Source organism: Sphaeramia orbicularis, chromosome 16, assembly GCF_902148855.1.
Source record: "Sphaeramia orbicularis chromosome 16, fSphaOr1.1, whole genome shotgun sequence".
Classification (NCBI taxonomy): Eukaryota; Metazoa; Chordata; class Actinopteri; order Kurtiformes; family Apogonidae; genus Sphaeramia; species Sphaeramia orbicularis.
In genome coordinates, this window is record NC_043972.1 from 46,927,374 (window position 1) to 46,953,505 (window position 26,132).

Here is a 26,132-nt window from a genome sequence, read left to right on the forward strand (position 1 = left end):
AAATGGAGCTATTGTGAGCATCTACACCAGATCAGATGGTGCTGAGTATAGACTTGCATTGTTCACACATTCCAAATCTAAACCCTCCTCTGTCCTCCCATTCTCATGCAGGACCAGTCTCTGGGGAACTGGCAGGTGAAGAGACAAGTGGGCACTGGTAGCCCCATCGTCTACAAGTTTCCTCACAAGTTTGTGCTGAAGGCTGGAGCCTCTGTCACTGTAAGTCCCTCTGTCCTCATGTCGGTTTCAGCAGTGAGTCTATGTATTTATTCATAGATTTGCTAAACTATAGTTTGATGTTTCTCAGTAGAAACTTGCTAGATAAGTTCCCCACAAACTCTGTGACCTCTGACCTTGCAGATCTGGGCTGCAGGTGGAGGTGGAACCCACAACCCCCCCACAGAGCTGGTATGGAAGACCCAGGACTCCTGGGGCACTGGAGACCTTCTGCAGACCATGCTGGTCAACACCAGCGGAGAGGTCTGTCCTGCTCCACCCTCACACATTCACTCACACATTCACTCACACATTCAGTCATACAAAGCTCAATTCGTCTTAAGCAGCACTGGGGTTTTTTTGTGGTTCAACTACAAGAAATATCTTTTCAAATCATATCAAATTCAGTGTTTCCTGTGCATTATGTGGATAAATTTGGTACAGCATTTTTTTATTTTTACCCCCATTAACTGTGTAGTTCTGAATATCCAAATAGTGACATTTACTATAGTAAATGACAAATAAACGGAGTAAATTAAGGCAGGTTTCACTAAAGGAGCACCACTAGATGTTTAATTGGAAAAAAATGTGGTTAAAAATCCCCAGTGGTTTGGAGCATGCACATAATTGTTGGGGGGTAAAAAAAAATGCAGGGGTAAAAGTTGTATAGTGGTACGGAGCGTGCATGGCGTTTTGTTGAAAATAGTAGGCCTGTTATATATTGTACGTATGTATAATAAATCTAATGGGACAGTGATGATTTTTTGTATCAAATGTATGGTGTAGCGGCAAGGATTTTCCCTTACCAGCAGAAATGCTGCAAATTTTTTTAATATAGCGCTACATCATAACAAAAGTTATCTCATGACACTTTACATTTAGAGTTGGTCAAAGCCAGACTCTCAAGTCAATTCACAGAATCCCAACGGAATCCTCCAGGAGCAAACACTTGGTGACAGTGGAAGGAAAATCTACTTTTAACATGTAGAAACCTGGAGCAGACCCCAACTCTGGAGGATGGATGACTGCCTTGACTAGAGTTAAAACACGAGAGAGAGATGGGGGGGGGGCATGGATGCACAGCAAACTGAATGGGAACTGTTAAAAACTCAAACAGCTGGTGCTAGTATAATTACCAATAGCTAGAACAAATATCTGTAACTGTTAATACTACTACTAACAGTACTAACAGTGGATATACTACTACTGTTAGTGCCAACACTAGAAACCTCTACCATCTATGTAACTATAGAATAAACACAACTATATGGATAAAAGAATAACACTGATGATGGAGGAGGAGAGAAGCAGGACCACAGCAGCAGGTCCAGAGATGATCCAGGGAAAACCTGTGAGCTGATAAAGCACAGAGACTCCAGGGAAGTAACGTGTAGATACTGGGGTGTGAATAGAAGAAGACAGAGAAGAGGAGGAGGAGAGAGGTGGTCAGAGAGCTCAACTTCTATTTCCGTCACCAGGAAATGGCCATGAGGAAAGTGACTCGCACACTGTTCCAGGATGAGGACGACGATGACACGGTGAGTTTCATCTGTTAGAGGTAGATGAAACGGTGCCCCCTGTTGCTGCAGACTCTTACCTGTGTGTCGCCTTATGCAGGGAGCCCACAGTACCAGCGGTGCAGAGAACGAGTACAACCTGCGCAGCCGTACGGTCATCTGCGACTCATGCGGTCAGCCATCTGATCGCTCTGGCGTGTGCAGCAGCGGCGGTCTGTCTGAAGGCCTCATTGGACATTCCTTCATCATGGGCACCAACCAGCCCAGACAGGTAAGGGACAGATCTGATTCATGGTCGGTGTTTGTGATCTATGTACATATAATCTGAGTTGACGATTGTGCTTTAAAATAAATTTTAAAAAAAACTCCAAAAAAAGTAAACAGACAAGACTCAGTTAAGACAATCTGGTTCAAATCCATGTTAGACGGGTAATCGAATAGGAGTAAAATGTAATAGATTCCACTACACTGTGACCTGTTGTCTGTAACCTGTTCACAGTTAACCCAACACTGTACAGGACTGTATTCTGACAGGGAAAAGATACTAATATTAGGCTACATGAATAGACATAAATCAGACTGAAAATACTGCACAATCTAATATACATATTATTTCATAATTTATAAAATTTGCATTGAATCATTTAATTGCTATTGATAATTGTATTGATAGAGGATACAATCAGGAAAAATTTCCAATCAGAGAGTCAGTTTGATTTCTGTTATCACTAAATGAAAAACATAACGAAATCTGCAAGATTTTGGCATTCACTCCTTGATAACTTTGCTGAAAAAGTCACTTTTTCTTCAGTTTTCTCTGTTTTGATGTAATAACCTTTGAATTTACTGAGTTTTCATGAATATCTAAATTAAGTATGGGAAAATAAATATTAGGAAATACATGATTTGCAGTGGAAAATACAAAAGACTGAGGGTCATATTATAATAAATCTGCAATCACTTTTCACTTGTAGAATGAGGGATGTACAGATCCAATATTTTAAGCTTTGATACCAGGACTGCTGATATCTGCCGATACCGATGCTATATATTGGTTGTCCTGAAAATGTCCTGTCGATGACCTAACTAGTTAAAGGTGGGGTGGGAGATATTTTCCTGGAGCATTTTTTACTCTATTGCTTAAAATCCTCTTAACACCCACGATTACAACCAATTAATTAAATGCTCTAACACAAAAATTAAAAAACAAGCGCATTCTGAAAGGGGAAAAGAAAGGGGTTTGGACTCTATTTTCAAACTTTAGCTTGCTCCAACCGTTTTTCCAGGATCCCCTACCCCACCTTTAAGTAAATGTTAAATCTAGAGAGAAATGTATTTGGTAACTTCCACAGAAGTACCAGTGGGTCTGTATGGGTTAAAGTGGTCTGGTCTGATCCGATTATTCCTGAAGTTGACTGACTGTCACTAACTCTCCACCCTTTCACCGTCTGTTTAGGGCCGTGTGAAGCCGGAGAACTGCACCGTCATGTAAAACCAGACGACACCTCATCTGAAGTTCCAATCTCCTGCAGCCCCACAGACAAGAATAACTCTGCCTCTGGGACATCTGCCTTTATTATTGTTTGATTTGTTTTTATTTTTGTTTTTTTTTTTTTTTTTGTTTTTTATACAATCATCTTCTTTTGTACTCTGATTAATCTGCAGGTTAGATTTGCTTCCAGGTTTTTGGTAAAAGGGCGGAGGATTTTTATAGTCGGCTTCAGGTTTTGTGTATTCATGTTATGTTATTGCATGTGTGCTGTGCTTACGCTCATAATGTACGCTTTGCTCACACACACACACACACACACACACACACACACACATACATACACATAGCTCAATTGACCAGTACTTCAGACTGAGCCGGGGTTTCACGTTTAATGGCCAGGCTGTCAACACTCAACGCGCACAGCTAGTGAACCCTGTCAGGAATCAGCGTGGGCGGCGGCAAACAGGAGAACTCGTCCTGCAGGGTTTGGATAATCATGTAGATCAGGTTCCCATGCACTAGATCAAACCTTCATCACAATGTCAGTAATGTTTACTAATACTATTGTGTCTGCATTTATAAGCAGTATTTGTTGCAGAGGAAGAATAAGAACGTGTTTATGTTTTCAGAGAAAGCCATGGTACTGTTCTAGGTTTAATAAGCTCAGGTTCTGTCTGGTGTCGTCACCTTCAGCCTTAAAGAATGGGTCTGTTTTCTCTGTGGCCTCTGAATGTGGGCAGCTCGAGAGCTCAAAGATAAAGTGATTATCTGAGATGGAAATATTTTTTCTTCATTTAACAAATGAATGATATTCATGGGAATAAGGGATTGATATTTTAGATGGATAGATGTAGTGTATGTATGATTTTTCCAAAGATACAGAAGGAATATGTGGAATATATTTTCTACCAGGGGACATACGAGGAATATTTTCTATCTGGTGTTTAAGAGGATTTACTGACAAATTCTATTATATTACAAAAATGCTGGTGCCAAAAGATTGATATGTGTAAAATTCCAGATACATGAGGTTTAGAAACATTTTTGTGGTGTAATGCGTGAAGGACATTTCAGTTTTAATGTTAATTTACAGGAATGTCTGTGAAACCTATGGAGTGTTTTTGTAAATGTATGGACATGGAATTCTATTATAACACACATGCATGAACTTTACGGAATACACAACAAAAATGTTCCAAAACCATATGGATGTCATGGTAGAGTCTGCCGTCTGAATGTTTAACCGTTTTCTAAAGATGTTTTGCCAAGATGATGAAGCAGGAACATGTATAATTAACTGTCTACCTGGAGGCACATCAGGAATTTTTGACATCTTTTGAGGATTTACTGACAAACACTGTCGTACAACAACAGTCGGTGCCAAAAATCACTATATAAATATATATATATTTGTAGTATTTCAGTCTTAACATTATTCTATTAGATATGTATCTGAGCAGTTTATTTTTGGTGGCATTTTAAGTCATTTTTCTACACATGAACGGCGCTAATGTGCCGTCACAGAAGAGAAACACTGTACAGTCCTCTGGTCTTTGCTCACATGCCTCACATCATAGTCTTGTGACTGTCAGTCTTCCACTAGTTGGTGTTGGTCCAAAAAAAAAAAAAAAAAAAAATACTGGTCATAAGGGCTTTTTTTTTCTTGCCACTAAGCGTACTGGCTTTGCAAATCCCCAGACCTGCTTTACGGATCCTGTGGGTGTATGTAAACTGCACCAGGGCTTTGCCACTTATGCACAGCAGGTAGATTTATGCTGTAGTTGGGCAGCTTCATTCATTTATACTCAAGAGAAAAGCATATCAATACATCTACGGAGAATACTTGATAGTTGTTTTTTGGTATTTTTGTGAGTAAAACATAGTGAGAATTATTTTTTTTTCTTCTTTTGCCAAATTAACCTCTTTTGCCTTAAGTCGATAAGAACTTTGACATTTTGACCCAAGTGCCTTAAGCTACATGACAATCAGCAGTTGGCTTTGCAGGCTCTAAACATCCCAAAGACGCTTGGTGTTTGGTCTTATTATGAGATGGATTTGTAACTGATAAGTATTTGATCGTATGTAAATTAGTGTCTGGACTAAAAGCACACATTCGTCTCAGTCAGAACAACAGATATAATAATGATGATGGGGTTTCTGGCCTTCCTGACAGAGTATCAATTGCGATTGTCTCCCAACACTTTAACATGTTGTTGTCATATTATTATTGTCATTCTTTAAAATCGTTGTAGTCTTTTTAAAGGTTCAGTGTTGAGGTGATGAAGATATTCTCCTCTTCACTTCTGTCATCTGAAGCACTCTAAAGGCCGGTGTAAACCCTCAGCACCATTTAAGGCACTTACTTGAACATAACTGAAAGGGATTTGTCGCAGTGAGACGGTAAAAGCAAACCTGTAATTAGTTTGAAGTGGGATTTATGTTCTGCTCATGTACCAGTGCTGTTAATGAACAGTTCAGAAAAGCCATGCAATCAGACAATGGAATGAACGTCTTTGTGTTGCTTTTCTTTTTCTAAAATAACGCTAAGTAAAAAGTCTTTTCTCACAATGATTGTTGTTTTATGTCATTATTTCATCTGATGCTCTGAAATGAAACACACTGATTAGAAGTGCAGCTGCTTTTATTTACATTATGTACAAGACACGTTTCCATGGTTACAGTCAAAAATATAAGCACGTATAAAAGCAGGAACTAAAGCATTTAAAGCAAATCATTCGCTTCTTTTTTGGGGGAAAACAAACCAACTTTTGGTCTAAATTCGTCACAAAACAAACGGCAACATTTTTAGTGACAAAAGAGTCATCATGAGATCTCGTCACAAGGGCTGGTATTTACTGGACATTCTGAGTTCTGTCAGCAGATGGCGCTATCCCAGTTGGCATATAATTGGAGCTGAATTTGGAAACGGATCACATGACCTGCCTGAGACTCACAGACCAGATACTAAATGCACCCTGTGGCAAAATTACTCTCAGTTGCTGTTAAGTTGAACTTTGAACCCAAAATTCTGTGAGAATTAAAGGGTCATTTCACTCACTTTGAAAACAATGCAGGAAATATTTATGGACCCACAGACACATTCGCGGAAAAAAATCTTAGACGACCCCTTGTTTTCTTCAATTTCTTGTGCGTGTTAATGCCTGGTACAACTAAAGGTATATTTGTTTGGACAAATATAATGACAACAACAAAAATAGCTCATAACAGTTTAATTTCAGAGCTGATATATATCCATTTTCCATGGTTTTCTTGATAATAACCAAAATCACTTCAGTTCTTACATCAATATCTATGGCATTGTACTGACAAAAACAGTGCTTTTAGGCATTCCATGTTTTCTTGTCTGTCTGTTTTAGTCACATGATACACACAGGAGTTAGTACTTCATTGCATAACCATTGTTTTTGATGACTTTTGATGGTCTAATAATTTTTTCCGTGATTATACATGTTCATCCCTGTGTGTCATGAATGTAATGAACGCTGTGATCATAACACACACATTTATCGTCTGATTAAATTTGGCTGAAATGACCCTTTAAAATTCTACTAACATTCATATCGTTGCTTTTATTTGACTTACAATCCCCCGGTTGAAAAATGTTCACATGTGCAATATTTGCTCTAAACACTGAAACTTTTTGGCATCTTCATGACCTTTGTTACAAAAAAATTAACATAAAAGCCCTTTTTATAACATGTTCATCTGAAAGTAGGGCTGCTTTACATGAATGTGATTCTTACAATATTTATATCTTCTGTATTTACAAACAGCAATATGAGACACATGCGTATTGGTGTCCCTAAATGCCACTCATTGGAAGTTCTGTGATTGTAAACATACTCTACGATTTTTGTAAAACATCTTAACATTTTCCTCCAAACTCATGATATCTTGAATGCCAGTGATAAAGAAACACCAGCTGAGTATATGTCATTAAAAACTATGGAAATGAATAGTTCGGTAACAGAACACGTGCTGTATTGTAGCACTTCGGACATTTTGCGTTGTCGTAGATGTGCTATAGAAATGAACTTGACCTTGAAGGACGTGACTTGGTTTTTCACCTGTTTGTGTTTGAAAAAGTCTTAATCTATGAGCAGATCCAGCATTGTTGCATTTACAGGAGTACATTCAAAGCTGCCTTTAAAACTGTTGGATTTCTAGATGCTATATTGACCGTGAAACTGCGATAAAACTTAAAAAAATGGTTGAAAGAAATGTCAGATATGATCAAACAGGGCTCAGCTGATCAATAGCAGGGGAGAAGAGAAGAAAACTCAAAAGTTCAACAATCTCAGGTTGCTGTCTTTATGTGGGAAGTCTTGATGTTTATATTTTCCTACGGGGAATTGAATGCAGCAAAAGCCCCACTGCTGTCGTCACAGTCCAGCTTCGTCCACATCACTGCTGGCTCCGTAGTCTGGATGCCAAGTCTGTCACGGTGAGGCATAGTACCACTCAGGCCCACACGGGGGCGCTGTGGAGTTTAGAGCAGGGCGTCCACGCTCAGCTGAGGATCCTCAGTGGGTTATAAAGCCCACTCAGGTCTGGTCTGTGGGTGGTGGTGGGCTGGGAGGGGGGTGTGATTGTCAGAGAGGTGTGTTCACTGTGATGCAGCTCACTGTGGCGTTCTCCGGGGCGAGGGGGAGGGTGAAGGGGGGCGTCGCAATGGCGGTAGGTCGTAGTGACCCGGGATGTGGCTGTTCACGGGGAGGTCGTAGTGGTTCTGAGGGTCATCATGTGGAGAGTGGCCCAGGGAACTCTGACGCTCTGGAAGGACAATGACAATCAACTTAAACAACATAAAGAGACATGAGATCCAGTAGAAGACGACCAGGGTCTGATCTGTTTATTGTCACAGACAGATGTTCACAACTGGAAATAAGGCAAACAAACTGATAAACACACACCAGAGCTTTAGTAGATGCTCCAGATCCAGTTCTAATGTAGATCGACAGGTGTGAAACAGTGTATATAATATGTAGTGTGTGTTTCTGTGTGCGTGTGTGTGTTGTGTGGACCAAAACCAAGACGATTAAAGCTGCACATCTAACACTAAGTGGTTGGTTGATTAGAATAACCAATTTTTTTCTAAAGATGACAGGCATTTTGCAGCTTCCATGAGAATTTAATGTTTTTCTTCATCTTATCTGAAAATAAACTAAATAATAAAATGATAGTAATTTCCCTTGTGGATCAGTAAAGTTTTGTTTAAGTCTAAAATGTCACTTAGACCAGGGTTGATAAATGTAATGAAACCTAAGACTGAAACTACCACTGAAAAGAAATTTCATTAGTGCAAAACTAAAACAAAAGGCAAAAGCTAAACAAAAGAATGAAATGCATCCTATTATATTCACCCATTCACCAAGAGCAGCTCAGACTGACACACTTCATGGGTCTGATTGCAACAAGTGGTGCCAGTCACAACAAACCCCGCCCCTCGCATGTATTTTGCCCATTATAAGTAAATGGGAAGATTAAAAAAAAAACAAATAAAAAAAAAATCATGAAAAATGTGAACTTTGACACCCAAAATGTAATGACATCTATTCTGAGTCACTGGCAATCTATAAATCCAATTTGTTACAAATTCAACCAAGAGTTTTGCTGCTAAAGTCTTAATTAACAAACAAAGAAACAAACCGAACCAAAAACAATACTCCTTGCCTCCCCTTTGAGGGGTGGGGTAAAAATGACATGATCTATCAAACTAAACTGACATGTTCTATCAAAAATCAATACCAAGTTAAATTTGTGAATTTGTCAGGTTCTGTCTCCATGTTAGAGTTCTGTGGTCTGGATACAGGAGATCAGTCTACCAATAGAGGTGGGTGGTACTTTCACTGGAGGAGAACTAAACTAATTAAATTTAAGTCCATATATGACTTCCTACCAGTGCTCAATCGGAACTATATTGGTATCTGTAACCATTTACATGTTATAAACCATCAAAATATGACCCATTATAAGTAAAGGCTCATTTTCAATATTTCAAAAATTCGTCAAAAATTTTAAAATCTAAATATTTCAAAAATGTGAGCACAACTGTGCAGACGTTGTCCCATGGAAGATATATATGAACTTTGAAATGAATCTGACCTGTAGTTTTACCAGAGAAGATGTTTGAAAAAATAGTTAATGAAGATGATAACAAAGATGAAGACGATGATGAGGATACTGACAGTGGCTGGTGAGGTAAAAACGTATTAGTGCATTAAATGCTTCGTTAATGGACACACATTGGATGAAAAACAAACCGTAACATGTCAGTATGATGTTGTTCAGATGTGTCCTGTAGAACAAACACATCCCTTCTAACATTAGGGACTGAACCGAACTGTTTCTTTCACAGAGCTGTAGCCACACTGAACTGTGCACTGAAAACCCACACAGTGACATAAGGACAATATACAATCTTATTTATTTATTTATTTATTTATAATCTAGTAACTGAAATGTGCATATTTTTTTTAGATTTTTAAGTGACTGACCACTACATTAATTGTGCCTTGTGTGTTACATCTAATGTTCTACATGTTGTATGTTCTATGTATGTATGGTTTTTAGAGTTCCTTTTATGGAGGTGTATCCAAATGTCAATAAAAAACATATAAAATGCAATGACAATAAAGTCTCTTATCTTATCTTATCTCATCTCATCTCATCTCATCTTATCTCAAATTGTCATCTACCGTGTCAGCCTCCTCATTTGGTCCAGGACACCCCTTCAGTCCACATGTGTCTGACTGGACCTACCGCCCTGCTCCCCCTGGACCTGTGTAAAGTCGCCCTGCTTCACCTTTCATTCATAACAATCATGAAAATATGTGAATAATAGGTCACGCTGAGCCTGTCCTGCAAATTTGACCTCATTATGTTGACAAATGGCTGCGTGGTGCGTTCAGGTGCATGTGGGTGCTGCTGACCTCTGCGCAGGGTGGCCGTGCTGAACGGCGGCGGGGGGCTGATCTCGGTGTATGCTCGCTCTCGGGGCACGGCCGCCTTCATCTCCATGTAGCTGCTCTCTGGAGGACAGTAGGGCAGGCCGGGCAGGTCTTTGATGGTGGCGTAGGGGTTCTCACTGTTCAGAGAACTGCTGCTCACCGCCACCGTGTCCTTCAGCTCTGTCCACATGAAAACAAGTACATGAGTTTGGATTAGCCCACAGAAAGGAATATTCTACTACTACACTAAAATACCAAGTTTTCACTTATATCTCAAGAGAGTTGACATTCATTCTGGTCACTTTTTCATTCTTTTTCACAACATATTTTTACCCATAAAGATCCAGCGCTACTTTTGTGACAGTTCCCAAATATTTTTTTTTCTTTGTTAAGTGATTTATCACCATTTACTATAATATTATCCTGTGTATGCAGCTTTTTTCAGTGTAAATGATGTATTTTCCTATATTTAATTTCTTACATTTAATTTAGATGTTCATTAAAGCTCAGATTAAAGTTGATTGCTATTATATCAAAAACAGAGAAAACTCAAGAAAAAGTGACTTCTTCAGTAAATTACATCAGTAACTGAACATAAACCCAGTGTCTCCATCCACTGTCATTGATCCAACTCCATGGGTTTTACTGGTGAATCAATGTTGTAGAAGATGACAGTGTTTCCACGGTAACTACTATGCCTCTAAATGTCCAAATGAGTCATATCTGATGACCATGAAAAGACGACAAACTGCATTTGACACCAGTTATTTACATGTATTGATAGGATTAATGGATCAACAGGTATGAAACAGTTTAGATCCGTAGATGGTCTTGGTCACTGTTTGGGTCTTTATGGGTTAATTTATTGCTAGTTTGGGTAGTCATGACTGCGTTCAAGAACATGATTCCCTGATTTTGATAGTCAGGAATATCAATATTAAAGAGAACCATTTTAAGGCAGAGTTTTTTCTGAAGACTCATATTTTTAAGTGACACACATTTGACCCAGTTAACACTAGGTCTGTTCTAGAACTTTAGAGAACTGCAGATTTCTACATAAAACAATGTTCCTGACTCCAGTATTTCGATTGTCTTTTCCACATTACCATCAAATGAGGAGCATCTTGTGTATTGCAGTGTAAAGACAATTGTGTTGGGTGTGGACTCCAGGAAGAATAGCGATGGTCTAAGACAAAGCTAATGGAGATCCAAATAAATGAAATGAGATCCAGCACATGTATTTAGGCAGAACTATGTTTTACACCAATTATTCACATGTATTGATATGATTAGTGGATCAAAAGGTATTAAATATTTTACATCAGTAGATGGTTTTGGTTGATGGTGGATGTTTGGATCTTTATGGGTTAATATGTGGTTGATATCTGCCATGACCGGGAGATGGCGACTTACTGAGTCACCATGAAGCTTCAGTTAGTTAGTTCACTTACAAATGAACAGAGAAGAATAAGTTAATCTACAACAGGCACAGTCACCTAACCATAAAACTAGTCACATTTGGTGTTAACAAATCAACATGTCCTTTGCTGTCACTTTGTTCTAATCTCCTATTTTCTTTTTCTTTTTTATTTTTTTCATTTCTGACACATTTCTGACTTGTGTTAGTAAAACATAATGCTCAAACTCCGCCTCCTCTGCACTCAGCGAATGAGAGTGTATCTTTCATTCTGTTTATTGAACTCACCATATTCCATATATTCAAATTTCGGTCAATATACTGACATTTCATTCTTCCTACTGTAGTTTTATTCCATACACTCAATCTTAATTACTAAAGAACAAAGCCCAGACCTTAATCGAGAAGAGAGTTTGTGGCTGGACTTGGGAAAAGGCTGTTAAAGTCGTGCAACCATGTTCAGCCTGACAGAACTTGAACAGTTTTGCAAAGAAGCATGGAGTAAAATTGTAGCATCCAGTTAGAGTACACAGAGCCAAAGGTAAATCTGCTAAATACTGACTTGAATGGGAATGAATATTTATGCAACCACTTATTTTACATTATATATTTATAATATATATTTTCATTATATTTACATTATTTCATAACAAATTTGTTTGCACATTGACATTAAAGAGTTTATTTGTAAATTCTTGTCAAAAATTCATATTATATTGACGGTGTTTATTTGAAAGCCATAAAAGGTGAAAACATCCACATATACAGGGTGGGGAAGCAAAATTTACAATATCTTGAGGCAGGAATTGAAAGACAGTGTATGACCAATTAGTTTATTGAAAGTCATGAGAATTTATTTGCCACAAGAAAATTTACATAATAGAAAATGTTTTTATTCTATGTGTCCTCCTTCTTTCTCAATAACTGCCTTCACACACTTCCTGAAACTTGCGCAAGTGTTCCTCAAATATTCGGGTGACAACTTCTCCCATTCTTCTTTAATAGTATCTTCCAGACTTTCTCGTAATAGTTTTGCTCATAGTCATTCTCTTCTTTCCATTATAAACAGTCTTTATGGACACTCCAACTATTTTTGAAATCTCCTTTGGTGTGACGAGTGCATTCAGCAAATCACACACTCTTTGACGTTTGCTTTCCTGATTACTCATATGGGCAAAAGTTTCTGAAAAGGTATGGATAATAGTGTTAGGTATGATTATGACATCAATATATGTTTGGTTTCAAAACAACTGACGTAGTGCCTGCTGAGTAAAAACAACTAAATGTTCATTGTAAATTTTGCTTCCCCACCCTGTAGGTGTACTCTATATACTGTATATTATTATTTTTTTTTTTTTAAGAATATATCTTTTCCATTTCTCCTTATCCTCTGATTACATTGTTAACTCTGTGTATAATAACAGATGAAATGATCAAGTACCTTTGCTGTAATATTTTCCAAGGCTGGCGCTGTAACTGTAGCTGCGATCGATTCCAAAAGCTCCTGTAGACGATAAAACACACATCCAGCATCTTTATCATCATTTGATCAAAAGCAGATCAGACCCAAATCAGCAGCAGGTGTGTGAACACTGGCACAGAAACCTATGGTGTTTTTTTAATCATCTCATATTAAACGAACATTGTTGACTAGAACAGCTCCAAAGGTAATAATATAGTCTATAAACTTTCTTGAACGTTGCACAAAAGAACTTTCCACATTTTCTCTGACTCTTACTCCTCTAAACGCATTACTTTTACTGTAAGTTCTAAGTGATACAGTGAAAGCAATAAAAAAACTATTGTAGTTTTCAGGAGTTCTAATAGGTGCTCTTCTTCAAACAGGTTATAGTGAGGGTTTTCCTTCTATGAGCTCATTCAGTCACTGATACTCAGGATAATGACATCTTTAAGGTGTATCGGCAGGAGGCTACATTAGCGCAGGATTCCAGTCTGTGCGTTTTACACATGAGTTTAAGTAGCTGTGGTCTGGAGGACAGGAAATGGACTTCTTACTTTTATTAGATTGTAAAAGTTCCCTAATTCTACCTTCAGTGCTTCAGTAAACATGTCAGCTGAAAGGATGATGTGGACTTAAAGACATGCAGCGTGAATCCCAGTGTGACGGTGACTTGAACCAACCTGAGTCTTTACGAGGCTCGTGGTGTTTCCAGTCTGCAGGTAGAGTGGCGTTGCTCTCAACCCCAAACAGACCCCTCCTCTCCCTCTCTGTGTTTTTGACACTGCAGAACAGCTGGTTATTGGTGTTCTGTTTGACAGACAGAGCAAACGACCAATCAGATGGAGTCAGGGTTAAATCTGTGCTTTTGAAACAGATCATTAACTGTCCCACTGAGGCGGATGCATTAAGGTCTAATCAGGTTCTTAAAGTCTGAACCTTAATTATTGATTTGATAAACTGTTTCTTCCTTCAGATGCTTGACTGAGCTGCTCTGAGTCCTTAAGTGGGTAAGTGAGGTTTTTTTCTTGCAATATCTTTGACATGAAAAGTTATTATTTCATATTCCAGGTAAAAAAACCAACAACATATTATTGACATCATTCCATTTAAATTTTGAACTTACCATTTCTAGATTTGATGAAATTGTAGTTTTTGTATTACTACCCCAACCTTCCATAGGTGGGTCAAAGTGACCCACATTCATTTTCAATGGAATCTCATCTGAACCTTTGATTCATTCTACAGCAAAACTCAGTCAAAAAATGGATGTTGACAGTGTTCTATTGCTGTTATATATCACAAACTATATATACTTTGTTTTTCAAAATACTTTAATGTTGTGCTAAGCCAATTAATACTTTCTCAACCTGAACCACTGAGGTACAAAATAAAACAAATCTAGCTTCACCTTTACCTAAAATGTATTTAGTTTTATTTTCTTTTTAAAAAATGTTAATTTTTACTGTTATTTCAGTTAAAACTATTTTTGCTCTGCTAGATTTAGTTTAAATCATAGTTTTCATTATCTCTAAAATCCTGAACCTCTTTGTATTTCTTCTATTTTAACTTAACTCTTACTCTTTTTCACCTGCTGAGTTCACAGCAAACTCAAAACTACAATCTTCTGCTTTGTCAATAACTTATCTTATACTGATTGGGATCCATTGGGGAGGGGGGGGTGTTCTTAGGAAACCCCCATAACTGTAAAGGTCTTTATAAATTTTCCTCAGTGGAAGATGCCCTTTCTAAACGTTTACCTTGATGGTGCGGTCGTGGTTGTTGGGCAGGTGGGGCAGCGGAGGCCGGTTTTGGCTCAGGGTGTGGTAACTGGGGTTGGAGTAGTAATGGTGGTAACTGTGAGGAACTTCTACAGGAGGAGGAGACATGGAATCAAAAATCCACTGCAGATACATGACAATAGAAAGTTAGTGTCAACACAAACTACATGGAGGAGGTGGTGACTGTGAACTTCTGCTTCTTGGCTTTTACTACTCTGTACACAGTCCTGTCTGGTGTTCCTTTTAGTGGAATATTTAGTTTTTATGTAAATGTTCTGTAATATGTCCTGTCTGTATGTGATATGATGTGCTTTACAATAATACTAATACTAATACTCATACTAATACTAATACTACTACTACTACTACTACTACTACTAATAATAATAATAATCTTTCTTTTGAGATGAAAGTATTCGACATTTTCAGATGCATTCAGTCTACTTTTGATTCAAAATGGCACAAATTTCAAGGTAAATAGTGCAAACCAATCAAGTACATTATTTCTATTTTTTAAAAAACCTGATCCATGCTTTTCATAGAGTTTTGACTTGCTCAACTTGCCAATTCTTATTCATCAATAACTCTTGTATACATATAATTGTAGAAAGCAAACTCTTAAGGGCTAATTTCCAAACCATGAAATGTGGAAATGAGTTACTTCTATTAAACACAAATCTTGACTTTGAAGGATGAGACACAAGGATGTAACCAGGATGTGATCTTAGATCTTAGTGCTGTTGTCACTTTGTCATGGCTGTAACCACTTTATTTAACAAAGTTTACAATAATGCACAAAGCACTTTATGACTGCTGCTGCTGCTACTGTTGGTTTAGGTGCTTACTCTTATTTATTTAGTTTGGTTACTCATTCACATTTAGAATTGTTAGTTTGCTTAGTTCTTTAGATATGCTTATTTATATTTATCTAGACTCCCTTTTTAGATTTTTTTTAGACTTGTTACAGTTTGTTAGATGTGCTTAGTTATATTTATACATATATTTTCCATATATTTAAAGTTAAATTGTTATAATTCTTTTGCTTAGATTGTAGATGCTCAGTGAAGGGGTACCTGCAAAGTAAGAATTTCATTGTATGATGTAACCGTCTGGTTCTCTGTGCAAATGACAAATAAATTTATTCTATTCTACTCAAGAAAAGACTTATTATAAAAATAAATGTCCCTGTATCTCACCAACATGTTCTATGAAGGATCAATAACTAGTTGAATTTGTAAGGTTGTCAGGTTCTGTCTCTATGTTAGAGTCCTATGGTCTTCAAACAGATCAATCTCCAAATAGAAGTGGGTGGTACTTTCACTGGAGGAGAACTCAGTTAATTAAATCAAAGCCCATATATGACTTCCTATCGGTGCTCAATAGTAACTATATGGAAATCTGTAACCACAATAGAACTGCAACCAATTAATCAATTAGGTGCTTGAAGCGAATGCAAAAATTCACGATTCGCTTAATCAACTTGAATTGATTGAAGGGAAATATTCTATTGCAGTTTTCCTGAATTGAAGCTTCTTTGTGCGTCACAATAAGCGTCCGTGTGAAACACAACAGTGGAACCAAAGTTTAACAGCAGAGAAATGAAGGAAACAAAGCTTTGATTCAGGAGAATTGTGGTTGAATGATTTTTTTTTTGATCACTTTGAATCGATTAATTGGTTGCAGCTCTAAACCACAAGCCATCAAAAATATACACCATTAAAAGTAAAGGCACATTTTTAATATTTTAAAAAATTATTTAAAAAAAATTAAAAATCAAAATTTCTCAAAACTGTGAGCAAACTTTGTAGACATCGTCCCAAGGAAGCTACATCTAAAATTTGAAATGAATCCAACCAGTGGTTTTGTCACAGAAGATGTTTGAAAAAATTGCTAATGAAAACAACGACAAAGACGACAAAGACGACACCTGACACTTCACAATAGCTCGTGCCCTCTCAGCCGGTGAGATAAAAATCAAGGAAATAAAGCTGATCATTTAGGACTATGATGTTCTCTCCTGTCGTCTTTGACTCTATGTTGTACCTGGAACAGCGTATTCTGAGTTGACGGTGCGAGTGGTGGAGAAGGACACGGTCGGCGTGTTGTTCTGCTTTTCCTTCTGTCTGCGGCGGTACAGCAGCAGAAGGGCCAGCAGCAGGACCACCAGGATGACAAGCACCACGATGCCCCCTATGGCCCCCCACGACTCCCTCTCACCAGGGGGAAGAGGCACCATGACGCTGCCCGACTGCTCTGAAGACTCTGACAGGACACAAAGTGGAAAGAGTCAATCAGCTTTCAGTAATGAATAAATGGTGGGAGGACGCACATAAGACCCAGTGGGACTTTTGTGTAAGTTCCCAAATGAATTTTTCTCTCTATTTAACTTTTCTTAAGTGATTTATCACCATTCATTATAATATTGTCCTCTGTATTTTGCATGTTTCAGTGAAAATCAGATATTTTCCAATATTTAATTTACTGATCATGTAGATGTTCATTAAAGCTCAGAGTACAGTTGAGGGTCATTGTATCTAAAACAGAGAAAACTGAAGAAAAAGTGACTTTTTCATTAAAATTAGGGCTGTTAAAATTAACACATTAATTAATCCATCATCATGATAAATCTGATTAAAAATTTTAACACAATTAACCTATCTGCAGTGCAGAATGACTCTGAATGTCTCTGGCAACACATTTCGGTCAGTTTGTCCAAGTAGAGTCAGCATCACACATGCGCAAATGGGCAGTTGATCCAGTAGTAACAGGCAGAAGAACCAAGAAAAAAGGTGATGCTATGCACATCCAGACACTAAAAGGTATGCAGGATCCCAAAAAAACAGTGGATGAAAGAATCAGATAAGGTCTGCACAACCTGTGAGCTCCTCAAAAAAAAATTGTATTCACCACAGGTAGTGACGTTTCGTGCCGAGGCCCTCATCAGACTGTCTGATGAAGGGCCTCAGCACGACACATCCGTCACTTCTGTCAGTAAATTCTTTGGGAGCTCACAGGTTGTGCGGACCTTACTTTATTTTTTCAAGTGCATTTATATTCCCTTCTTTTTTGAGTCTGTTTGTGAATGAAAATGAAACGCAATTTAGATTAAAAATGAATTATATTTAATTAATCCACAGCAACCCTGTGATTAAACTGATAAAAAATTGTAATCGTTTGACAGCACTAATCAAAATGTATCATTAACTGAACGTAAAAACAAGTGTCTCCATCCACTGTCATTTATCCAACTCCATGGGTTTTACTGATGAATCAATGTTGTTGAAGATGACAGTATTTCCACGGTAACTACGGAGCCTCTGAACATCCAAATGGGTCATATGTGGTGACCATGAAAAGATAACAAACTGTATTTTACACCAATTATTCACATGTATTAATAGGATTAGTGGACCAACAGGTATTAGTTTAGATCAGTAGATGCCTTTGGTCGGTGGTGGATGCTTGTTTCTCTACCTTGTTTACAGTCATCTCCACTTTTACACACACATTCCCCAGTGAATCTGTCACAGATGAAGTTGGTCGGACAGGAGCAGGTCTGAGTGCAGAACGAACCGAAACGTCCAGGAGTACAGGCTGCAGAACACAAGAGACGAACAAAATTTAGTGTTTATATGTGAGAAAAATCACTTTGGTGCAAATATTATAGCTTTAACACATAAAGACCCTGACAGTTATCTAACATAACTATGTGTTAACATGACAGCTGGTGGTAGCTGTAGTAGCTGTAGTTTCAGCTTGACAAGTTTGAATATAACCTCTTGCTCTTCCCCAGTTCCTCATAAATATGGTCACATCTAATGCAGAGGAGCCAAAATGGTGAATGTAAAAATGCAAATTCAGAAAACGCAAAACCAGAGCCCACAAGTCCATTTCGTATCCAGCATATTGTTTCTTTTCTGGTTTCATGCAGACATATCTGTATTCACGTCAACTTTCAGCCCCCCCCCCCCCCCCCCACACACACACACACCTTTTTTTTTTTTTTTTTACTTCTACTGCTGCTATAACCCAGTACTGATCCCTGCTGATCATGGAGGACAGTAGACTCCCTACTAGAAGTAAGTCAGGATTCAGAATCTGCTCATCTATTTTGTCCAAGAACACTATGAGATTTGACCAAGAGAAGCCAGGAACTGGAGGTGGCAGAGTGGTTTTATGAACCATTCTACATCTGATAGCTGTTCTTTAAAGTAGCAATTTTTTTTAAAGAATATGCCAGCAATTAGACATGTTCTAAAATCTCACAGTTGTGTTTTACTTATAGTTACGGTTCATTGAGCAGTTGTGATACCCAAACATCCCCTTTTTCCTTTCCCTAGTTCATCCATGAAATCCTATCACACTCACGTATGGAGCAGTCAGTAGCGGTCCAGCCCGGCAAACATTCACAGTGACCGTCGCGATGGTCACATGTGGAGTTGTTGGCACAGTTAACACACACTTCAGAACAGTGTTTGCCATAGTATCCATCTGGACAAACTGAAACACACAAATAACATACACACAAAAAATTACTATATTAGCTAAAATCTTAGATGAAGGATGTATTGCAACACTTAGAACAGGTTTCTAATGCCATGTTGAAAGGAAAAAAACAACTGAAAAGAAATGTGTGTGAGTTTGCATAGAAATTGTATTTGTGCCGACCTTGATCGCAGTTGTGGCCGATGTATCCAGGAAGGCAGTCACACTCCCCGGTAATGTGATGGCAGCGGTACGACGCACCACAGGACGGGCAGGACATTCTGCACTGCTCTCCATACATACCAACTCTGCATTCTGGTAAACAAGACCAGTAATTAACCACCACCGTCTGCCATCAAAGAGTGTTTTAGTGTCCAACCCAAGCTGGTGGCAGCCTCTTAATAGTACAACAAGCATACTTCAGCTTTTGGCCTGATCAGTGTGTGTGTGTGTGTGTGTGTGTGTGTGTGTGTGTGTGTGGGTGTGTGTGTGTGTGTGTGGGTGTGTGTGGGTGTGGGTGTGTGTGTGGTACTTGGATGATAAAACACTCACTGTTCTGACAGCTGGTTCCCCAGTATCCTGGACGACACACACAAGCACCGGTTTCCCGCACACATGTGTCGCTGTTAGGGCAATGTTTGAAACAGGTCTGGTTACAGTGACGCCCCCAGAGACCCTCTGAACATGGCTCACTGCAACGGTGACCTGCACGAGACCGACACACAAAAGAAGAAAGTGTCACAATCAAGGTGCAAAAATTAAGCAATGAGTATTTATGTGCAAACATCTAGAGTAGAGTGCAAAAGTCAGAGGAACTGGTGGTGTTTGAGTATGACCTCAGTTTTCATGAAAAAAAGCTGCCAAAACAATAAGATCATCCATTATCAATACATTATCTGTTTAATTTCATTGTTGCACCTTTATTGTGTATTTATTGTCTCCTCAACCCCCTGCTGTTTACTGTTATATTGTTATAGTCTATGTTTATAGTTCTATTCTATTCTATTCTATTTTTTTTTCCAGTTTTTTCTACTATGTTCATTTTGCACCTTGGGGCCTTAAACTTTTCTAATGTCAGTTTTCTGTATGCAATGTACATACGGCAAACCTGACAATAAAGCTGACTTTGACACTGGAAAAAAAAAAGATATGTTCAACATGTTGAAATGAAACCTGGTATAAAACATCAGATAATTAAAGCAATAAATCTCATATTGTTTGAACAGATGAGTTCAAGAAAGCAAAATATATAAAGGTTGGTCGCACTAAATATAAAACATTGGTGTTTATTTTCAGATTTTTTTAATGCTGTTTATATATTTCCCATAATTTTCTACTATGTTCATTTTGCACCTTGGGGCCTTAGAGTTTTGTAATTTCAGTTTTCTGTATGCAATGTACTTATGGCAAACTTGGAAATACAGCTGACTTTGACTTTGGAAAAAAAAAAGATATGTTTAAAGTGTTGAAATTAAACCTGGTATAAATCATCAGATAATTAAAGGAATAAATCTCATATTGTTTAAACAGATGAGTTCAAGAAAGAAAAATATATAAAGGTTGGCCACACTAAATCTAAAACATTGGTGTTTATTTTCAGATTTTTTAAATTCTGTTTACATATTTCCCATACATTCGCAGTTTGATTTTTATACAGAGGCTGACAAATGCATTACAACCTCGCTAAAATAACAAACCTGGGTTTAATAATGAAAACTCTAGACTGTCTTAGATCCACTGAATAACTAAAAAAAATTAAGTGATTTGTTTTTAAAGAGTAAGTACGATAAAATACAGTAAGTATATCAGAATCAGAGACAGATAAAAGATGATTTATGGTTTAAACCTGTGGCTCACTGAGTTCAGTTGGATGAGGTTTATCTGCTTCACCAAAGCCAAGTTGGCACTGGCACAGGGAGGACATCATCACTTACCCGACCAGCCTGGCAAGCAGTGGCACTCCCCGGTGGTCGCTTGGCATCCGTCAGCATGAACACAATCACACCTCTTCAGGCAGCCTGGCCCAAACGCACCCATCTGCACATGTGAATAAATGCCAACGGGCACAGAACTGTCAGGGGAATCTCTTTGGACGTTCAGCCAGCTCAGCGAGAGGCAGACAAAATACTACACTGGCAATGTGTTGCTATATCGACAGCCTGCTGGGTTGGTGCGACAAAGACAAGAGGCATACACATCCGAAAGACAGATTAAAGCATACAGACGGTGAGGTAAGGGATAAAAAGCTGCTACACACTGTCCAATCACAACTGCTATGTTCTGCATAATCATCGTCATATGGTTTGTATGTTAGTGTTAATGAAGATAAATGTTCATTTGTCTTTTCAGTTTAAGAAGGAAAAAACATGCGCTGCAATATTAGAATCTAATGGAGTGTACTTGTGGCTTTGGGTTTATTTAAAAACATTTTCTGTTACTATGGTAGACAAATAGAAAAGCATCAAGGAAATTAGATAGATAGATAGATAGATAGATAGATAGATAGATAGATAGATAGATAGATAGATAGATAGATAGATAGATAGATAGATAGATAGATAGATAGATAGATAGATAGATAGATAGATAGATAGATAGATAGATAGATGTGAATGCTTGATAAGCAATTTGCGCTCAGATGTCTCTAAGCCATTTGACTGGCTACATCTTTAACCCTATAATGCCAAATGTATCATATTTGTTACATGAGATTTGAAGCCCTCTACATGATCAGTGTGATATTTTATTTCTTGAAAAACCTGATGTATACAATTAGATACATGCAATACACGGATAATCCAATATATCAAATATGATACAAAATTGAAACTCATACATGGAAATTGATATTTTAAAAAAAGTTTTTGGGGTTGTTCAGATAGACCAATAAAGGCTCCGGTCTCAAAGAACTAGAATTTTCGGTCAATGATTTAATGGTTCAGGCTTTACAGGGTTAATGATTAACTTCCCACCGGTTTACTGTTTTACCACAGCTAATAATGAATGCTCTTGTTATCATTCACTCACTGGACATGGCTGATTGCAGTGCGGCCCCTGCCAGCCGGCGGTGCAGGTGCAGGATCCATCCACTGGGTTACATTTTGCGCCGTTGGAGCAGTGGCAGGTGGCGTTGCATCCTGGGCCCCAGGTTCCCTCAGAGCAGGGGGTGGAACAGGTCTGTCCTCGCCAGCCTGCAGATACAGGAGAAGACGCCATTAGTTCCGTGACTAAAACAAAGTTTTTTCAACAATTCTGCGTGCGGCAGGAATGTGCAAGTTAAATGTCTTACCCTCTTTGCAAAAGCAGGTCCCATCAATGGGTGAACAGTCGACAGAGTTCTCACAGGAGCACTCCAGAGTACAGTTTTTACCGTAGGTGCCACTTTTACACTGATCCTCACAGTGTATCCCCTAGGATCATAAAGCACAAAAGAACATCAACATCTCCACAGGGGATATATTACAGATACTGAGTGTACATATGCTATAATAAACAAATTAAGTGAAAACATTGACATTCTGTATGGCGTTTATTAGTTACCTTATATCCGGGGGCACACTGACACTGGCCTGTAGCGCTGTCACACACCCCTCCGTTCACACACAGACACGGCTCCAGACAGCCCTGACCGTAGAAGCCATGAGCACAGGTCTCATTACAGTACAGACCTGCCCATCCTGGCTGACATGTGCACTCGCCTTTCATTGGGTGACAGCTGCACAACAAAATACAGATGTAAGAGTGATAATGTGACAACAACAATAACAACAACAACAACAACAATAACAACAACAATAACAACAACTACACATATGAAAGGAAGTGAAAAAACATTACAGCTTTATGAACAATGACACCAAACATGTACTGGAGATGTACATGTACATCACAGATTTTACTAGTGCACTAACTTTAGACGATCAAAGCTGTGAAAGGAGAAATAAGTTCAAGGACATGACCCAAAATGAGAGGCGCCCTACTGACAGAAAAGGGTTAGGGTTAGATTTATCAACTAAATCCAAACTAATTTTCTGACTAAAAGGCCTAATGACAATAAGGTGGGCACCACCAAAAATGATAAAGAAAGTATCTTCTCTACAAAATAAGGAAAAATACAAAAGGCAGATCGTTTTGCTGCAAATAACATCAAAAAAGAATGAACTACTCATTTCACTAACATCTGGTAAAAACAAGTAAAAGTTTAAATTAGCTAATGTAGCTAATACTAACCCAGTGGGTTTGTGACTGATTTAGTTTTATATTTAGCAACATTAATACTTTTATCATCCAAAAATCAGTCTTAGTTATCATTTTTACTATTTTCTATGCGATGCAAAATCAGTAATGTGCAGATAATTGTGATTTTCAATTTTGTCAAAAGAACTTTCAATTTCGAAATAGTTAACATTAGCCACATACTTAGCTAGCTTAACATTAGCCTATTCTTTTAATAGCAAATGTTGAGCGTTTTTGTGTTTAAATACAGTTTAAAAGGGTGTTTTAAGCACAAAACAGGACCTGTACATTTATTATTTTCCTTTTTTTTTAGCTCATTACTACAGAGACCAGCAACTTGGTAACAATGTGGTGACAGGAAATTATGTAAAATATAGAGTAGGCTAATAGAAAAAGGCTCAAATTCTAAAATGGGCCAGTAGCAGGTCATAACAGTAGTGGCTTTATATGGGGAAGTTGCTTTTTTTTTTTTTTTTTTTTTTTAAGTATTTTCAGTTTCACTCAGTTTTGACTGTGCATATGTTTGTTTGTTTGGTTTTTTTTAACTTCAACAGGGATTTTTCTCACCTCAGTGTGTGTTTGTCCTGACAGAGGCATGAGCGTTCACAGTGCATGCCATACTTCCCATGTGGACACATCCTGTCTCTGCAGTGTGGACCGCTGAAGCCCGGTTCACAAAGGCAGCCTCCGTCAATGTTGTAGCAGCGAGCGCCATTCGCACAGTCACACACACCTTTACAGTCCTGACCATAGGTGCCCACACTGCACTCCTCATTACACCTGCAAACACAACAGGTTCATGTAGATACACAGAGCAGCTGCACAACTATAACTATAACCCTAACAGCCTGTTATTCATTTATTCAAAAACTGAAAAACTAATCCAATAATGACATACAAAATGAACCATGCACATTATCCAAAAGAAAAATGAAACCATTACTTTACTTTTTATTTAGCAGCCAAATACATCATACTTTTATATTCTGCCTCATGTCACACATTTTATTTAGATTTATTTGTTTCATTCCATTTCACTCTATAATAACTCACCTCTGTTGGATGTCTCTGCTCATAAATCTATTTGCACTTAAATGTCATTTTGCACGTTCTCATTCTGAATATTACAGCTTGTTTTGCACCTTACAGTTCTATTTTAGCGCATTACAGTTATTATCCAGGTTCTACCCTGATGTTTTTATATTTCGAATGTATTATGTATTGCAGAGATGTCCAGTCCTGGTCCTCAAGGGCCTCTTCCAAGACACCTGATTCAAATGATAAGCCTATCATCAAGCTCTGCAGAAGCCTGATAATGACCATCAGGTGTGCTGGAAGAGGGAAACATCTAAAACACAGGTGTCAAACATGCGGCCCGGGGGGCCAAATCTGGCCCGCCAAAGGGACCAATCCGGCCTGCAGGATGAATTTGTGAAATGCAAAAATTACACTGAAGATATTAACAATCAGTGGTGTCAGAATCATTTTCTTTCAGGTTTCACATACAGACACATACAGTCTAATTAGATTTTAAGTGGGTCAGACCAGTAAAATATTATCATAATAGCCTTTAAATAATGACAACCCCAAACTTTCTCTTTGTTTTATGGTGTAAAAAAGTTAAATTACATGAAAATGTTTACATTACCAAACTATACATTTACAAAAAATGTGAATAACCTGAACAAATATGAACAAACGGAAATGTCTTAAGAAAAGTAAATGCAATTTTACCAATATTCTGCCTGTTACTAAATGTTCTGTGCGATTGTAAAGCACATGTGTAAATGCTAAACTGATAAACCGAGGTATAATATTGTTAAAATTGCACTTGTTTTTCTTAAGACAGTTCAAGTTGTTCATGTTATTCAGATTTTTAAGGAAACTTTGATTATGTAAACCTGATCATAATATAATTTTACTTTTTTCACTGTTGTTATTTTACTGGTTCGACCCACTTGAGATCAAATTGGTCTGAATGTGGCCCCTGATCTAAAACATGCAGGATACCGGCCCTCAAGGACCAGGACTGGACACCCCTGATGTATAGTGTCTATCTATCTATTTGTCTGTCTGTCTGTCTGTCTGTCTGTCTGTCTGTCAAAAAACTCAGTTAAACCAGCTCACCTGTTTCCAGTGAAACCTTTAGCACACTTGCATTGCCCAGTTTCAGGGTTGCACTGGCCTCTGTTGTAGCAGACACACTCCTCTGCACAGTTCGATCCATATCTTCCCTCAGGACAGCGCTCGGTGCAGACTGCGCCCTAGAAAACATCACAAAAACACATTTAGCTGAAGACATAGACACCATTACAGAGAAAAGTTATGGTGCTTGTGTTTGTATGCACCTGAATTATGTGAGTTGTAAATTAAGATCACATTCATAACAAATATTCAGTTTCATATGTCAGCACAAGTTTACAGTTGACAGCATACCGTCCATCCAGGGGGGCAGTCACAGATCCCCTTCCCCTTACAGATGCCTCCGTTCTGGCAGGGGCATCGGGCTGGGCATCGACTCCTAGGGCACGCCTTCTCACAGCTGGAGAACCGGATGG

At 38.2% G+C, this 26,132-nt stretch overlaps 3 protein-coding genes across 3 annotated transcripts in view; 2 read left to right on the top strand and 1 right to left on the bottom strand.

Annotated features, from left to right (window-relative positions):
* Positions 1 to 5,793, top strand: part of LOC115435612 (lamin-A) — a 44,994-nt gene extending 39,201 nt beyond the window's left edge. Inside the window, exons 9-13 of the mRNA XM_030158141.1 lie at positions 112 to 219; positions 361 to 480; positions 1,695 to 1,754; positions 1,834 to 2,004; positions 3,190 to 5,793. Of these exons, the coding sequence (XP_030014001.1) occupies positions 112 to 219; positions 361 to 480; positions 1,695 to 1,754; positions 1,834 to 2,004; positions 3,190 to 3,225 (495 nt within the window). The 3' untranslated portion in view covers positions 3,226 to 5,793. The remainder of the gene's footprint in view (positions 1 to 111; positions 220 to 360; positions 481 to 1,694; positions 1,755 to 1,833; positions 2,005 to 3,189) is intronic.
* Positions 1 to 26,132, top strand: part of LOC115435634 (zinc finger protein 239-like) — a 695,125-nt gene that overhangs the window by 280,011 nt on the left and 388,982 nt on the right. The window lies entirely within an intron of this gene.
* The window catches only part of pear1 (platelet endothelial aggregation receptor 1), a 92,801-nt gene continuing 73,231 nt past the window's right edge, over positions 6,563 to 26,132 (bottom strand). The window contains exons 7-23 of the mRNA XM_030158136.1: positions 26,011 to 26,116; positions 25,702 to 25,838; positions 24,142 to 24,354; positions 22,879 to 23,053; positions 22,628 to 22,748; positions 22,366 to 22,529; positions 21,273 to 21,375; positions 19,891 to 20,043; positions 19,522 to 19,653; positions 19,222 to 19,353; positions 18,328 to 18,447; positions 16,897 to 17,115; positions 14,833 to 14,942; positions 13,756 to 13,882; positions 13,055 to 13,117; positions 10,179 to 10,376; positions 6,563 to 8,019 (exon numbers count right to left, since the gene is read on the bottom strand). Of these exons, the coding sequence (XP_030013996.1) occupies positions 7,868 to 8,019; positions 10,179 to 10,376; positions 13,055 to 13,117; positions 13,756 to 13,882; positions 14,833 to 14,942; positions 16,897 to 17,115; positions 18,328 to 18,447; positions 19,222 to 19,353; positions 19,522 to 19,653; positions 19,891 to 20,043; positions 21,273 to 21,375; positions 22,366 to 22,529; positions 22,628 to 22,748; positions 22,879 to 23,053; positions 24,142 to 24,354; positions 25,702 to 25,838; positions 26,011 to 26,116 (2,425 nt within the window). The 3' untranslated portion in view covers positions 6,563 to 7,867. The remainder of the gene's footprint in view (positions 8,020 to 10,178; positions 10,377 to 13,054; positions 13,118 to 13,755; positions 13,883 to 14,832; positions 14,943 to 16,896; positions 17,116 to 18,327; positions 18,448 to 19,221; positions 19,354 to 19,521; positions 19,654 to 19,890; positions 20,044 to 21,272; positions 21,376 to 22,365; positions 22,530 to 22,627; positions 22,749 to 22,878; positions 23,054 to 24,141; positions 24,355 to 25,701; positions 25,839 to 26,010; positions 26,117 to 26,132) is intronic.